This window comes from Sebastes umbrosus, chromosome 23 (genome assembly GCF_015220745.1).
Source record: "Sebastes umbrosus isolate fSebUmb1 chromosome 23, fSebUmb1.pri, whole genome shotgun sequence".
NCBI classification, from domain to species: domain Eukaryota; kingdom Metazoa; phylum Chordata; class Actinopteri; order Perciformes; family Sebastidae; genus Sebastes; species Sebastes umbrosus.
This window is the reverse complement of record NC_051291.1, coordinates 6,833,903-6,852,124: the sequence shown is the minus strand read 5'-3', so window position 1 is coordinate 6,852,124 and position 18,222 is coordinate 6,833,903. Positions and strand designations below refer to the sequence as shown.

Here is an 18,222-nt window from a genome sequence, read left to right as displayed (position 1 = left end):
CTCATACCTGCTGGTGAAAGCTGGAATATAGTTCAACTCATAAATCGAGATGTTTATCATCAGGCTCAGCTCCATCTTTACCACAAAAGATTGGTACAACACCTAAATTGATTTTAATAGGTCTGTTGTTGTGCTTATTAAAATAAAGTAAATTAGAATATATGGCCCTGACCACGGCTCTGAAATATCAGTAAGTTACAATCTATGGTCCCAACCATGGCTCAGAAATATCAGTAAGTTAGAATCTATGGCCCCGACCACGGCTCCGAAATATCAGTAAGTTAGAATCTATGGCCCCGACCATGGCTCCGAAATATCACTAAGTTAGAATCTAGGGCCCCGACCACGGCTCTGAAATATCGGTAAGTTAGAATCTATGGCCCCGACCATGGCTCTGAAATATCACTAAGTTAGAATCTATGGCCCCGACCAAGGCTCTGAAATATCATTAAGTTAGAATCTATGGCCCCGACCATGGCTCTGAAATATCAATAACTTAGACTCTATGGCCCCGACCACGGCTCTGAAATATCAGTAAGTTAGAATCTATGCCCCCGACCACGGCTCTGAAATATCAGTAAGTTAGAATATATGGCCCCGACCACGGCTCTGAGATATCAGTCAGTTAGAATCTATGGCCCCAACCATGGCTCTGAAATATCAATAACTTAGAATCTATGGCCCCGACCATGGCTCTGAAATATCAGTAAGTTAGAATCTATGGTCCCGACCATGGCTCTGAAATATCAATAACTTAGAATCTATGGCCCCGACCATGGCTCTGAAATATCAGTAAGTTAGAATCTATGGTCCCGACCATGGCTCTGAAATATCAATAACTTAGAATCTATGGCCCCGACCACGGCTCTGAAATATCAGTAAGTTAGAATCTACGGTCCTGACCATGGCTCTGAAATATCAATAACTTAGAATCTACGGCCCCGACCATGGCTCTGAAATATTAGTAAGTTAGAATCTATGGCCCCGACCATGGCTCTGAAATATCAATAACTTAGAATCTATGGCCCCGACCATGGCTCTGAAATATCAATAACTTAGAATCTATGGCCCCGACCATGGCTCTGAAATATCAATAACTTAGAATCTATGGCCTATCTATGTTGGTAGGTGGATTTTGTAACCGGATAGAGTCAGGCTAGCTGTTTCTGCCTGTTTCCATTCTTTGTGCTAAGCTAAGCTAATCAGCAGCTCGCAGTGGGCTTTTATTTAACTGACAAACATGAGAGTGGTATCAATTTTCTATTACTTCTGCAATATTAGTCTTCCGTATAGACAGAGAAAGATAACACTGTTTGAAATCTGTCATATTAATAGTAAAAACACTAATGAGAAACTTTGAAGAAGAGTGCAAACAAACCCAAACAGTCACAAATAATAAATATTGTGACTTCTCTCACCCTCTCATTGGCGTTGATGGGTGTCAGCTGGCATAGCGGTTCAATAGCCAGCAGCCTATGGTACAAGTGCAATCTAAAGTAGCTCATCCATTTAAAACCTATTACACACACACACACAGAAAATACATTACAAAGGTCATTAAGAATATATTAGAGGTGTCGGTGTCGTTATAAATTCACAACATATTAGGGAAGTCATTAGGAAATGTGGGTCAACGCACACACGCACATTGGGAAGTTATTAATGTTATTCATGAATGAGACCGACAATCTGAAATGACTACAGCAAGGTCCGTGTGATGGATGGATTTAGGTGTGTGTGAAGCTCCACAGTGTTAAGGGTATATGTTAAGACCTCAAAAATCCTAAACACTCCTTTACTATTACCCCATTTCACCTTGATAATGTGTGTTGTTTTATTTGACTATGTATTTACTTTGACTACACTCACTAATTTGACCTTGGGCGAACTTATAGAGTGCTACAGGAATGAGTCCTAAAACTCGGAAATGAGTTAGCATTTTAGCGCTGCCGGTTCCCTCGTCTGGAAGTCAATGGGTTTTTAGTTAGATGCCTGAAATAAGGTCTGTGGTTAACACAAGCTGAAGAGATTTTAAAGTTTTGTTCTACGATATAAAATACGTCAGTAAATACCCCACTCGTGAATTTTTAAGCCTTTATGCGTTTTTAAAAAAGTCGGTTGCTAACAAGTGGCTAAATGAGACGACTAAACGTCATCACGCTGACTTGAAATCATTTTCAAACAAACATTTGTTTGGACAAAATACACTTGGGAGTGTTGATTTAGCAGCATTAAGGCCTCGTCTTTTAGAAACAATTCAGAAAAAAGACTGTTGTTTTAAGCTGGAACTGCTGCATTGCTCATTGCTTCATCACATTTACAAGAATGCTAGCTGTCCTGCAAATCTGCCTGTGCTCTTTGAGGAAAGCTATGAAGGAATTTGCAGCATGCATACCTTAACTGCATAGTTTGTCATCATTTAGTCATATATTACATGTCATGCAGTATAAGGTCCTGGCTGCTGCAGTTTGTACCAGTTTTAGCCATGATAGATAAATTAGTTTTAGGTGAGAAAAAACTTAATTGCAGTTGTCAAAACAGGATGAAGTAAAAGCACGGATAACTTCAGGTCAACAGAGGATAAAAAATACATTTTAGGCTGGTGGAATTGAACGGTTTTCCTACAGACTGTGTGAAGCAGCTGAATGCAATGATGTGCCAAATGAGGTAACCTCAGACTTACTCTTGTTCAGTTGAAGGAAATAATGAGACATCCAGACTGGTTAAAAAGGCAGTTAAGCTGCTAGTGTCACAAGATCCCATGCATTTATCTCCACAACAAAGACTATGTTGTACTGTAACTGTGGTTAATGGGTCTCATGCAAGAACATTCTTGTATTTTTATCCTAAATAAGTTTTGTATGTTGTTTTTTTTTGTACAAGATAAATAAAAAAGGACAATTTCCAATGAAGTTGATTCTAAAAAAATTATCTAAAAAGTAAAACGGTCCATGACTTACATGGGAGGTAACGAAGAGGCGATAACAGTCATAGAATAGGACAAGAGAAGATTATTATACACTGATGTTACACTTATTGATAATGGATCTGTGTACCAGTATCTATGCTCTCTTCAAAGCCACCAGACTCCATTCAAAAAAACAGTAATTTTACCTCTCAGAACATGGGTGTTGCTGGTCTACTGCTGCATCAATCGGTTAGTTTGTGTTATTGTGTGACTTTGGTGTTTTAAAGGGTTAGTTCAGATTCACCAAAGTCACACAATAACACAAACAAACTGACCGATCGAGGCAGCGGTAGACCACAAACTCTCGCTTTCTGCGAGGTAAAATAACTGTTTTTTTCAATGGAGTCTGATGGTTTTGAAGAGATCATAGATACTGATACTCTTGTCTGTTTTTACAAACTGGGGGCATGCCGAACGTCATGTACTGTAGGTAATACACTGACACACTGGAACACACATGAATTTGTTCATACAAGGAAGCGAATGGAAAAACTATAAAGAACCTTAAAGTGACCTTTTGGCACACCTCAAGTGTTGTTATTAATTATCAGCAGAAGACACTGTGTCTTCTTTTGTATGTAATTTATGTTTTCCATTAATAAATTAAGGATGATAAACCAACTGGGTGTTTATTGGTCCATTCATTAACAGTAGAATATTGTTTCTCTCTGTGAGTGTAGGCAGCTGCGTGCTTTATGTACAGTTGTGAAACTGCCTGAGGCTGGTTCACTCAGAGCACATGCTGCCTTCAGGAGGAAATGCAACCTGAAGCAACAGATACAACCTAAAACATGACGCCCCGTGAGTGTGTGTGTTTTTTCCTTTGGTTTAATTAGCCACTATTATTTTTATCCCATAAGTATGTGGATGATACCGGGATGAGCAGGTTAATTACAGAACAGTTTTACCCCTGATGTCCAAACACACTTGAACCAATGGAGGACGAAACCTGCCAAAATAAGAAATCAATGAATACATAAATAAATGACTCGATAAATAAATATGTTATTAAATGCAGCAAAAATAATATTACTCTTAATCACTCTCCTTCCTACAGCTACTTCTTACCTGCTATGCCCTTTCTGAGTTCAAGCAGAAATGCATGAAGAAATGTAAAAACAAATGTATGAATAAATGTGTAAAGAAAAGAATACAGAAATGTATAAGTTTGGGGAAATAAGTAAGGGATGAAATGCAAAAGGAAAATCACTCATGCATGCATGCATAAATAAATAAGTTTAAAAATAAATATTAAATAAATAAATAAAATTCATAAAAAATAAATACATGAATAAATAAAAATAGAAATTAAACAGAATAGTAAATAAATAAAGAAATTAATACAAAAGTAAATAAATAAAAAGGCAAATTAAAACAGAAATATCAATTTATGTCACATTTCATCGATTAATTAATGACTACATTTATTTTCAAGATTATTTGTGCTACTTTTAATGGCATATTTATTTATATATTTTTCGTGTCATTGATTGATTTTTTTTTTTGATTTCCGCAGGTTCCTTTAACACATAAATACATACATACATATAAAAAAATATATAAAAAATATATAAAAAAATGCAAACAATAGATATAAATAAAGAAATTTGAAAATGGCATATTTGTTTATTTATCAAGTTATTTATTTATTTATTTATTTATTTATTTATTTATTTATTTATTGTTATTTTGACATGTTCCGTCCTTCACATAAACCACATAATATTCAACTTAGAGGTAATTGTGTTTGGAAAATACTACCAAAAGACACCAGGGAAGGTAGAAAATACTCGAGCATGAAGTCGTCTGTCAAAGAAAAGGTCAGAGAATTTAATCTGTGTCACCTGCACAGCTTTGTGTTTTCCCTCTCAGCTCCTCTCACATGTTTTATTGTCAGTAGCTGAAACCATTTCTGTTGTTGTGTTTGATTAACTGCAACGAATAAACCAGCAGTGATTGAACAGTTCACTTCACTTGGATGTTGACACAGCAGACTGAGAAAGATAGGAAAGACATCATGATTCCAGCATCAACAACAACAAACTCAGCTTTATACAGTATTCCTGTGACTTTACCTACTTATCATTTATGACTGGTTATCTTCTTCACACCTGGATCATAAAGATAAACATGAGTCACACTGTGTTGTTGCCTGTTCTCTGGAGTCTACTGCCATCTAAAGGCAGCTGGTTTATACAGTGATGAGGCACACTATGTGGCCAAAAGTATGTGGACAAATAAACACTACACCCTAATGTGATAGTTGAGTTTTTGGGTTCAGGGTTTTGCTAATCATTAGGAGCTACACACAAGCTTGCATTTTATTGTTGCAACAATAATCTGCACAAAAGAACTAAAACATACCCATATATGTAGTATATGAGTTTTTTTGAGTTTACATTTTGACAGGAAAAGCTCAGGTGTTACCGATAACATTAATGAAGGCTGTAGCCGTCACTTCCAGCTGCACACCTGGTCTCTATCCCCCAATCAGCTCCACAACATATATAAACCAGCCACTTTCCCCTCACCTTCCTGCCAGGATGTCAGCTGCAACCCTGTCTCCTACAAAATTATGTTCCCATATAACTAAACTGCATTCTCTATTATGTTTTGAGGGAAATGTATTTTCTCCTGCATTACGTTTTCAGTTTTAAACACGTGATTAATTTTTTAAATTGAAACAAAACAAAATGCAAAAAAGTGGTTGGTTAAGTTAGCTTAAAATGACTTTTTTATGTTATTGAGCTACAAATTAAAATAAATGAATGTTGACTTTTAGTTTCTCACAGGACACGAGCAGCGACCTCCTGGGTGGAGGTCCTGTTGGCAGACTATCATATCAACGTCAAAAACAAACGTAATCTGCTACAAAATATATTTCCCTTCAAACATAATTTACAATGCAGTTTAATTGTAAACAAATAATGCAATTAATTCAAAAATAAATAAATAAAGAAGCAAATTAAAACAGAAATATCAATTTCTGTCACATTTTATCAATTAATTAATGACTACATTTATTTTTAATATTAATCTTTATACATTTAAAGACATTTATTTATTTATCAAGTCATTTATTTATCTCTCATCTTCAACCGCTTATCCGGGGTTGGGTCATTTATTTTTTGATTGATATATTTTTGATTTCGTCAGGTTCCGTTCTCCATACTCGTACGCTCTTTATATAGTTGTTTTGACGCTGAAAATAGCGTGACGCCAACGCCAAGGGGCCGTGACGCCAACGCCAAGGGGCAGTGACGCCTGGGTTCCATTCCGGAAAGGCACTGTATTAGCCTTCTTAAAGCCATCTATCTCACCCCATACCCTTCCATCAACCCTTCAAACCCATTTACCATCCTGCTTTACCCTTCTCTTAGCCCCTTAAAAAACCCATCTTCCCTTCCAACCTCTCTATTGGCATCCATCAGCCCTTTAAGCAATGGGCCAAAGCCAACGGTGAGGAAATACTGATCACATTTGAACACACGAGAGTGAGTACTGGTGTATATTCAGTTTTTAGATTTTATTCTGTAATGATATGAGTGCAGATTTCACAATAAAACAGTTCCTGTCACAGCAGTTGTCTTTTATTTAAAATCATTATCCCTTTTTATAATGGTGGTGGGGTGTTCACCCTGACATGTTTGGTTTTTCACATCCATAATTGTGTATGATTTATATAATCTTCTCTTAATATTGGCTTCTCCATGAACAAATATATTGTACTGAGACATGGTTTTCTACGAAGCGTATGCTTTAATTTTTGTTCTCGGTAGTGCAAGTGTTGCTGGGATTTCCATTTTCCCAACATTACTATTTTACTGATTTTGAAAATGTCAGGATTTAGCCATGTGGAAAAATGTCTTCAGCTTCATGGCAGAAGTTCATTGGCTTACTCTTTTTTTTATACAAACACACAGACAGATGACAGCTTAAGTTTTTCTTCTGACCCGATCTTTTTAACCCGAGGAGGCTCGGAAATTTAGTTTCTTTGGTAATTCCTTAAAAAATAAAATGTTATTATGAGTGCAGATTCTGATTGGATTAAAGGAATAGTAACACTGGAAATTTATGCAACATGAGTTTAAAAGCTAAGCTAGGAGTTACCCCCTAATCTGAGTCTTTATGCTAAACTAGGCTAAACAAAGACTGGACTATATGGCAGCCTGTTTGCACAAAAAGGCGTATGAATGCAATGATAATGCGAGAGGCATTTAGCGTGCAATACGAACGCCTTTCTTGCTTTTGACGTCATTGTACGCTATGTCGTCTGTACTCAGTCCAATGTATCCGTGTAAATATGCCACCCTATTGGTACGTGTCCACAGCCACGTTTCCCATTACTGTCTATGTCAGCAGCAGCATTCTGGTAGCGTAGTGTTGCGTTTCAAGAGACAGGGCGTCACACCGCTCCTCATTTGCATAAAGATGAGGTCCAGGCAGACTCGCCGCCTCTGGAAACTCCCTTGAAACATTTAAACTAATCGTTGATCTAAAATAAAGAGAAGAAAGTTTCCAAACGAGGGACCATGTTGGTTCCGGTTTGAAAGCTGGGAGCAGCAGAGGCGTGACGCCAAGGGGCGGTATGTGACGAGTTGGGATGAGAATGTGTTGATTAAACTGTTGCTTTTTATGACCTCCTCAGGTTAATAAGCTGTTGTCAGATGTGGTGAAGGTTGAGCGAGCGAAGAGTGTTTTTTTTCTATAATATGTCTCTGTTATATAGGTCTACTATAATACTGCACACCATCTTATAACACAAACGAGATATAATGATTTACAAAAAAATAAATGTTTGCAATTCAAGCAATATTCTCTATAATGGAAAGCTGGAAGCAAAAAGCTCTTCACTTTTTCTCCCAAATGAAATGCCTGCTTCATCTCCCTGTCTCCGACATACCCTGCAGTCGCTCTCTTAGAAGCCAAAATTTACATTTAAAAAAAAAAAGCAAAGAAGAAGAGGTCATGTATTGACCAATGATTCCTCCTGTTACAGTGCAGAGGTTAAAGGTGAGGGGTCCGAGGGGTTGGAGGGTTTCTTTTAGTAGCTCTTCATGGCAATGGACGCTCCTCCGGCGCTGTTGTGACGTCTGACCTGATGGATCATCAGGATGGAGATCAGTAGGCCCATCAGCTGTAAAGACAGGTAGTCAGTTAGAAAGACAAACAGGTGACCTGTGCTAGTAAAGAACACAACCTTAAATCTACATCAGAAGCAAAGAACGTATATTGCCAAGAAATGAAAGTCAATTGTTCGTTCCATTGAAACATCAGCGCCCAGCAGTGGAGCTACGCTTTCGCCATTTTGGACTGAAATCAACTACCGGATGCCAGTAAAACATACGCCTAAAAAGTGCCGTAAAAAGTAAAACAAAATGATTCCTATTCTATTGTCATATTCTACTGAAATGGCCTGTGTTGAACAACAAAATATAAAAAATATAATAAGCGTTTTCAGTCCAAAATGGCGGCTGTTGTCTAATAAACACCAGAGTTTTGTCTCTTTGCTTCTGTACTCTGCCAAAAGTGAAAGACATCACACAAGCAACCATATGTCCAATCCACATGGCGTGCAACTACTGTCAAGAGTTTAAATTCTGACTGGAGGCCAACAGCTGTTATAAAAATGTTTTTATTTTGGTTTAGTTTCTGCATATTGTTGGTTCAATAGCTGAATGAGCTATTTTGATCATTTTCAGCAGCTTCTAAGTGGAGATAAAAATGTCTTCACCCAAAATACAGCTGCAAAATGGGAGCTGGAGTGTTTTTCCCAACTTTATATTTAGATTTGAATGTTTTTACTAAGATCCTCCATGTTTCTTAATATAGAAACACAGTTTCCTGAGCAGGCTAACACAAAACAATGGCTAGAAACATTTCTTACTAAATAAAATGGTGTAGGAATGAGTCCTAAAACCCAGAAATGAGTTAGCATTTTAGCACTTCCGGTTCACTTGTCTGGAAGTCAATGGGTTTTTTTAATGGGTTTTTAGTTATATACCAGAAATACATAAGGTCTATGGTTAACACAAGCTGAAGAGATTTTAACGTTCTACGATATAAAATATGTAAGTAAATAAAAAAGGCGGTTGCTAACAAGTGGCTAAATGAGATTACTAAACGTCATCATGCCGACTCATCCGCCTTTACAGCCTCATTGTGTATACTCGTAGCCTAACGTTAGCTTTGGTAGTGTTCATTTGCGAAGATTATCTTGCTTAACAAAACGTGTAAGTAACGTTTTTTTTGCAACAGAGCTTATTTTCTGTAATAATCCAAAACCCAGTGGAACAATCCCATTGGCTTTTTGTCAATGGAAACAGAGCGACGCTAACTTCCTGGTTGGCCTACAAAAATATGTCATCCCTGGAGCACTCTATTGCATTTGAAATTAACCAAACCAGGCGCGAAATCAATCCAAAATCTGATACTTTGTCAGGACCCAACAGTTTTGAGGCATGGTAGAACGTTTTTCGGTCATTGATGGGTGGTCACAAGTAAAGGTAGCCTAACACTGCCACTGTTACGAACTACATAACAGGAACTTGACTTGCTGGTCCTCGATTCCTCGACTCAGGATGTCAAAGCGAAGATTTGAGACCTGCTTATGACTTGCAAAACAATAACTTTGTCCCACAACGGAGAGGAGTGAACTGCATCATAGTTGCTGAATCCATCAAAAACTAACTGATGCAGTCACAGAACGTGATAAAACACATGACAGCGGAGCTTACTGCAGTGACAGCAAATCCAAAGAAGACGGCCATCCAGATCTGGAAGAAGAGGTTGATCCACCCAAAGATGGTTTCACCGCATGTCTGCAGTAGAAGAGATGGAGAAACAAAAGTCATCTGGAAACATCACAGACTGGTGAATTGGATGGTGTCTTGATTGGTTAGTTCATTGATTGAATACCTTGCTGTAGATTCGGTCTGGTCCTTGGAGTCCCTACAAGAAGACAACAAGATATGGTCATCTTAATGAGAAAAGAGAAACAGTCTTCTTATCTTCTGTCAAGTACCAGAAAAAAGAAACAGGTATAAATGCTTTTAGACTTGAGTGGACAACACATCTGAACCCTTCCAGTATTTCCTGTTACAACTAAACATTTGCTATGTTTCAAATACTGGGAATTTCCATAGTGTTTCAGGGTTTTTGGGGAATTAAGGATTCAGTATCTTGATCAAGGACACTCCAACATGTGGACAGAAGGAGCTGGGAATGGAAATGCCAATCCTCTCTATCACCTGCGCCATAGCCGCCTATAACCATTCACAGTTGACTACACAAGATCCACAATTTTTGGTACATTTAGCACAGAAAAAGTTTACCTTTGCACGTGAACACAAGCTTTCAAATGAGATGAGGCTCACTGAATATCTTTATTTCTAAACCTGATCTTCCAGTTTCGTTTTACAAAACCAACCTGAGGTCTTGCTTTGCACACAGATGCTCCATATCCTCCATATGCTCCTCCTGCCGAGCAATGACACGAGTCTGGGATCTTATCACCCCAGTCGGAGGCATCCACAACTCCACAGCACTGACCCTGCAGCCACATGAGAAAGCGAGTTTCAACAGGTGGAAATAGTCTTCAATAGGAACAGGAAGTAGATCGTGGAACATCAATAAGTGAAATAGAGATCTGAAGATAATGCAAGAAAGAATTACACCAAAGTATTGATCACAAATCAAAACATTTCTGAATATCAAAATCCTAACTTAGTGGGTGGTGGTTTGGTTTTAGTCTTGTTTTTTCTTGTTTTTCAAAATGTGCCTTGTTTTTTATTTTTGAAAAACATAGCGGCTATTGTTGTGACTGTAATATAAAGCATTCATCCTAGAAGAGCCGTGTTTAGCCTAGCCAGACTACACTCGTAAGTGTTTAATAGTACACAGAGGACATTACACTTTGTTGTATCGCCTCAAGCAACGCTCTCGCTCCCTCATCTTCCATGACGGGCTTTACCACCTCATTGAAGATCTGGTCAATGTTATCTCTGACCTACAAGAAAAGAGAGAACAACATCAGCATCGAGATGGAGAGAACACAACGTTAGCATCACGGTAGATAGACAAGAGACAAAATATTTTAGCATCACGACAAAGACTAGAGAATAAACAAGAACTAGCATTTAGTTAGAGAGGATATTAGCATCAAGGTAGATAGAGAGAACGTCAATATCAAGGCAGAAAGAGAGAGCGTTAGCATCAATGTAGATAGAGAGAACATAAACATCAACGTAGATAGAGAAAAAGTTAATATCAAGGTAGATAGAGAGAACGTTAACATCAAGGTAGATAGAGAGAACGTTAACATCAAGGTAGATAGAGAGAACGTTAACATCAAGGTAGATAGAGAGAATGTTAACATCAAGGTAGATAGAGAGAACGTTAACCTCAAGGTAGATAGAGAGAACGTTAACCTCAAGGTAGATAGAGAGAACGTTAACCTCAAGGTAGATAGAGAGAACGTTAACATCAAGGTAGATAGAGAGAACGTTAGCATCAAGGTAGATAGAGAGAACGTTAACATCAAGGTAGATAGAGAGAACGTTAACATCAAGGTAGATAGAGAGAACGTTAACATCAAGGTAGATAGAGAGAACGTTAGCATCAAGGTAGATAGAGAGAACGTTAACCCCAAGGTAGATAGAGAGAACGTTAACATCAAGGTAGATAGAGAGAACGTTAACATCAAGGTAGATAGAGAGAATGTTAACATCAAGGTAGATAGAGAAAATGTTAACATCAAGGTAGATAGAGAGAACGTTAACATCAAGGTAGATAGAGAAAACGTTGGCATACTAATAGATACAGAGAAAGAGAGAATAACAAGATCAATATAGAGAGACAAACATTTGTGTCAAGATAGATTAATAGGTAGATAGCTAGATAAATAGATTACCTTGTTTCTTGCGACAACGATAATGATGCCAACGATCATCATGATGATCATTCCAAGCACCATAAAGCCTGCAAACTGTAAATGAAACAATAATCAGAGATATATCTTGTTTAATATATTGTTTCTCTGAATGAGTGGTTTGATTGCCAAACAAAATTAACAAAAAAACATTATTTTCCTCTGTTTGTACGTACTATTTTGAGGGCAAGTTCTTTCTCGGAGCATGCAGCAAAGATTCCCAGGGAGGAAATGCCAAGGACGCCGATGGCAAACACCCAAATCCAACCCAGGCCGGGGCTCCCAACTGCCGCCATCTGCTCCGCCATGACAGGACAATGACACAACACAAACACTGGATTAATGCAAAAATGTAATCTCTAATAAGGCTGGCATTATTCTAATCTACACTTTTCTTATTTTTCAAAATCCCATTCAAATTTAATCTGTGACTCTGTATATCTACTTTCTCTATAGAACCTTGCGCATGTTGAAAATATAGTCAGAAATAAAGGCTTTAATCTAAAACAGTTATAGGTTTTTAACAATAGGCTTGATATATTCCCTGGAAGTTTCCTTGATTTTGGAATAAAGCAAGCACAGTTATCCTTACTTAGCCAGGCTTAGTTTAGAAACAACTAGGTCTTACAACCGCTGTTCAGAGCTGCAGTTCTAGCAAAATAACAATGCAAATACCGATAATAAACATTGTTTCTATAGCAAAATCCATACATACATGCAAAACAAAGTGCTTTACATAAAAGTGAATGATAATAAAAGCTAATAATATATATCTGTCGAAGGAGAAGACCAACCCAAACATGCTTTCATGGGATTTGTTGTCAATAAGAAAAATATAGAATATACTATAATAAGCCCCTTTAATGTGTTACCCAAACATCATCAAATTTCACCAAACATCACACACTTTAACATAAGCGGACACCAGTTTTTGTAAATGTAATTTCCAGACAAAAACATTGTCTTTTAAACGCGCCAATACCGTAAAAAGGGCCGCGTGAGTATCGAGTTTCAGCCCATTAGCAAGTTTGAAATCCTACATCCCAGAAAATGGAAGCTAGAATGCAGGAAATCTAACTAAAAGTTGATGATAGTGTTTCGGAAAATGCTTGACAGAAATGGAAAGTAAATTTGATTAGTTAAAAACAAAGAGCGGATAGCTGTCCTCCATGTTTTGCATTGCTGTGAAGCCTTCGGTAGTTTCTGATCTGATAACATTGTTGGAGCCATCCTGTTTTTCTGTTGCAGAGAAAGTCGACTGTGCGAATGGAAAATCTCCTCCAGCCTGCATCTGCTTCGCATTAAGAAAAGAAATTAAAGCCCCCACTATGTCTTGGCAGCTGCCCGCGTCCTTGTAAACACTCAGAACCCTTCACCTCCACTTGTTTTAAACATCTGTAAACAGGTATCATGTATTGTCAGATGTGTGCAGCATACAGGATTATACATGTGATGACCTGAGTAACAAGATCCGCCTTGATTTTCACAAACCAGCTGCTTTTGTTTTAATTCAAAGCCTCACTTTCATACTATTTACACTGCGTGCTGCTGTAATGGGTTATACAAGGTTCTTTAAACGTTGCCATAAAATCGAAATCCCTGAATCAACACAAACAAACCCTGTAACCTCAGTTTTTTTCCCCCAAAACTTAAACGTGATTGTTTTAATTGTCGTTTACATCTGACTTTGATTTAGTTGTTTTACTCTGTGAGTCACGTTAACAGTAAATCTGCTGCTCTTTCTGCCAAGAGGCATCCCGTAATGGGAAGTTGTAAATGTATGTTTGGCAGCAACTAGTGTCCTTTGATCCAACATAGATAATGAATTCATCTGGCAGATCACAGCACATAGTTCAACAACCCCATTTCCGGTTTAACTTCTGGCAGCATTCGCAGTTTGACTTGTTTATGTTTTCGTGACAAGCTACATAAGTGAACAAAGTGTGGTGTTTCATACCAAGGAAAAGTTGGGGCCAAGAAATATTCTGACACATTAAACCACCATAAAACTGTGAATGGTTGTTTGTATGTACAAATTAAACAAACGAGATGTAAAGTGTTCATCATCGAGCTTTAGAGGCGCTGGTACGCAGATTGTGTTCTCTTTGGACAGAGCTAGGCTAGCTGTTTCCCCCTGCTCCCAGTCTTTAAGCTAAGCTAAGCTAACTGGCTAGTAGCTACATGTTTACCCAGCCCAGTCGCAAAGCAGTTTGCTAAATAGTCACAAAATTGTATGTATTGATTTGTATACATTGACACGAATTTCAATTTTTCATGAAAGTTGTCACGTAACTTTCGCACCTAAATTACGCCACTTCTGGTGTTATTCTAATCCAAACCGCCATCTTTTCCTGAACCTAACAAGGTAGTTTTATTTTGAAAAGATAAAACTTTAGATACAATATGTTGCTTTGACATTTGTAGGAAAACGCACAAAATCTACATTATTTAAGGTTTTGCTGAGCATTACGCCAAAAAAAAGGAAATTTGTGTCTATATACAAAAACTAAAACAAACCACAACTTCTTCAGGTTTAGGCAATAAAACTACAACTTTTTTAGGTTTAGGGAATAAAACTACAACTTCTTTACATTTAGGGAATACAACTACAACTTCTTTATGTTTAAGCAACAAAACTACAACTTCTTTACGTTTAGGGAATACAACTACAACTTCTTTATGTTTAAGCAACAAAACTACAACTTCTTTAGGTTTAGACAACAAAACTACTTCTTTAGGTTTAGGCAATAAATCTACAACTGTTTTAGGTTTAGGCAAAAAAAAAATACAACTTCTTTAGGTTTAGGCAACAAAACTACAACTTCTTTAGATTTAGTTAATAAAACTACAACTTCTTTTTTAGGCAAAAACTACAACTTCTTTAGGTTTAGGCAATAAAACTAAAACTTCTTTAGGTTTACGGAACAAAACTACAACTTCTTTAGGTTTAGGCAAAAAAATTACAATTTCTTTAGGTTTAGGCAACCGAAGTTGTAGTTTTGTTAACTAAACCTAAATAAGTTGTAGTTTTGTTGCCTAAGAAGGTATTTCTTTTGGTGATCTACCATGTGAATAGATGATTAAACCTACTAGTGGGTGTAGTAGGCTCTTATTGACCGACATCGATGGGACTTATAGCGGCTGATAATGCCTATTTAATAGCCTGACAACAGTCTAATAATCTGGATGCCAAAATGTAGAACATGAAGTGGATTCACTACTTGTGTTTTTGTTGTTGTTGTTGTTGTTGTTTACCTGGGAGCTGAAGATGCTCAACTTCACCGCTCCGTAGATCAGCACACATCCGATTATCTGAAGACACATCACATTGGTTAGTTTGTGCAAATTAAAGCTCAGGGTATGGAGGCTAAAGTGTGCCACCAAAATATTCATTCTTACTGTAAAATTAAAATTAAAGAGTGTTTAAAATAGAAAGTATAAACAATGTAGAAGGAATGAGAATAAACAGAAAACATATTACTAAATAGAATGCAAAACTAAAATTAAAGCAGTAATCGTTACCAACTCTGGTTCTTTATCAAATTTGTCTTTTAGAATATTTCCATTTGATGATTCAGTGTAAACATTATATAAGTAAGGGATAATGTACAGCTAGCCAGTCATTGTTGTGTAATAAACACTGACAAACCCGGAAGGGGTTTATTCCACAACAATGACCCGCTAGCTGTACATTATCCTGCTTATGACACAGCTACTTACTTAAGAAATCAATAATTTGACACAACAATGGTCCTTCAGAGTCCGACATCAGAACTGTGCACATAGCAACGGTCTGTTATACATAGCAACGGTCTGTTATAAAGAAATAAAAGACCTTAGAACGCCGTGATTGACCAATCAGAATCGAGTATTCAACAAGGCCGTGTAATAACTTCAAATAACATCTGGAAGAAGCTGATACATAACATAAATGATACCAAGTTAATGAAACTTAAATTAACTTAAACGTGACAGGAAAAGTTTGGGAACCACTGCTTTTAAAGTACTTTAAAGGATGTTTAAGGTGGAAAATCAAGACATTAAAATGTATATTTATACAATTGTAACCTTTTATAGACTCAAATTGTAATACAGTTATTTATTAACACTTTTGATGATCTTATCATTAAGTTAATGACCATTGAAACAGCAGTTAGAGCGTCTTTAGCTTCAGTAATGTGACATATTTCCGATCAAAAAAATGATCACCCCAAAATCAGATTTGATTGAATACATTTTTGTAACCGCCCAGTCATCAAAAGTATTTTTTTGACACATATTTAGCATGCAACAAAAGATAAATGAGCAATTAACACATTGACACAGGATTAAAAAACTGGAAAATGTGTTTTTTATTTCAAGTTTTGAGTGGTCGGAAAATTGTTTCAACTCTCAGGAGAAATTTGAGACTAAAAAACCACCAACACCAGAAATATGTGGTTTACTATCTGTATTAATTTGTACTCATGCAGGTATTTAATTTGTACTAATGCATGCTGGGGTTTTTAATTTGTCTCCCTGCCCTCCTAGTTTCTGTCATTCCTGTATTTAGACACTAGAGGGAAACAGAGCCCTAAAAACTGAACACTTTCTCTGTCACATCTGATAATAATCAACTACAAACACTCACAATAAACATCTCAACCTAGAAACAATTTTAACTTAAGAGACATCAAATGTTTAACTCTTTTGTTGTTGTATGTATCATTATATTAAGTGCAATATATTCAAGTATCTCATCAAAATGAATCTAATGTAATTTATGTTATTTTATGAAAAAAAAAATTCAAAAACGTGACATTTCAATCTAATGAATCTACTAAAATTAAATAAATAATAAAAATAAGTCAGTAACTGGAGGCAGGAAACTGAAATTTGACCTTGTGTGGGTCGGGAAAGGAAGAAAAGTGAAAAACACATTTAAAAAAAAGGTTTAATTCCATGTCATTCAGCTATTTTATTATTTAACCTTATTTAGTTTTATTCTCTTGCACATTCTTTTTAAATTGTGTTTTTGTCAAAAAAGAAAAAAAAATATTTATTCTCTTGCGCAAAGGTTTTTTTGTCTATATATAAGAATATATAAAATATATATATATTTTTTAAATTAATTAATTTATTTTGAAAACATTTGTCCTGCAAAAAACACCCCATCAAATTCAAAACTGTCTCTTCAGACTCCACCTTTTTTCAAATGTTCTTTTTTTTCCCACCAGCTCGGAGCTGAAAACATGGCTGTGTAGCAGAAAGGAATGAAACTTCATTAGAGAATAAAAGGGGGTCGGTGGGTGGACTGAAACATGACTCCTGTCTCTGCTGCAGAGATTTGTCTCTGGCGTTCCCTCTTTTCTTTTTTTGAGGTTTTGTTTTTGTCTCCCAGCTACTGGAAGTGACTGTGTACTGAATCTGAGCTATTAAACTGAATACAGACCTGCTTATTGTTCTAAAAAAATCATGTTTCACACCTTTAATTTATGTTTTAAACACTTCACTTTCAATTTAATCCAACACCTGGTGTTTTTTAGTGTTTTTTCACTTATTGTAGGGATTCAAAAACTTTCATAATAAACCAAAGAAAAGATTAAGTACATTTTTTGTTTGTTTTCTCTAACAAATCTGTTGTTGTTGGGTTTTTTTTAGCATAATAGACTTTTACCAACCCCTTTTTGTTTAGTAAAAGCTGAAAATCAATTTCACACTATTTTTTTTTCACCAAAATAATACGCCCTCTTTGTTTTTGAACAAAGAATTAAGTCTTATAAAAAGAAAAAAATAATTAATTAACTTGTTTTGGTGCATTGATCCTTCCAGTCTTTCTTTATTTTATCTTTTGCTCCAAACACAAATACAAAACTAATAAAACAAAACAAATAAAAAATAGAAATTAAATGCAGAGATGATCAGAAAAAGTGTTTCTACTTACTGCATACAGCACATTGAAGAAGATAAAGAGGCATTTGAGGCATCCGTTAATTTTCCCCATCTTGAGTTTTTTAGTAATTTTCTGTGAGAGGTGAAGGTGAAGCTGCGTGCATGCAGTGTAACACAATGTGTGTGGCAATGTGCAGCAGTGTGTGCTGTGATAAACTGGCTGTACACTGAATGACAGGAAAACACAGAGCTGCAACACACAGAACTGATCTGTTCAAGTGTTTCACGTTGACCGGAAACTATAGAAACGTAAAAAACAGTCATTAAAGTATCTAAAGTGATGGATTTAATTTTAATTTTTAATTTTTTTAATTTTATTCTTTGGATTTTATATGTTTTCATTGTGGTTTAAATACTTCAGGATGTGTTTTTAATTAATAAATTAATAAATGTT

At 36.4% G+C, this 18,222-nt stretch overlaps 1 protein-coding gene across 1 annotated transcript; it reads right to left on the bottom strand.

The window, feature by feature from the left end:
• Positions 1 to 6,473: 6,473 nt before the first annotated feature.
• LOC119482637 (CD63 antigen-like) lies at positions 6,474 to 17,984 on the bottom strand. Its single transcript, XM_037760329.1, has 9 exons — positions 17,821 to 17,984; positions 15,153 to 15,209; positions 12,074 to 12,193; positions 11,880 to 11,954; positions 10,881 to 10,976; positions 10,398 to 10,520; positions 9,887 to 9,919; positions 9,706 to 9,789; positions 6,474 to 8,105 (listed from the first exon to the last, which is right to left on the bottom strand). Exons 1-9 carry the CDS (start codon positions 17,878 to 17,880, stop codon positions 8,013 to 8,015), a joined length of 741 nt encoding a protein of 246 aa, XP_037616257.1. The 5' UTR covers positions 17,881 to 17,984; the 3' UTR covers positions 6,474 to 8,012.
• Between the last annotated feature and the right edge of the window lie 238 nt (positions 17,985 to 18,222).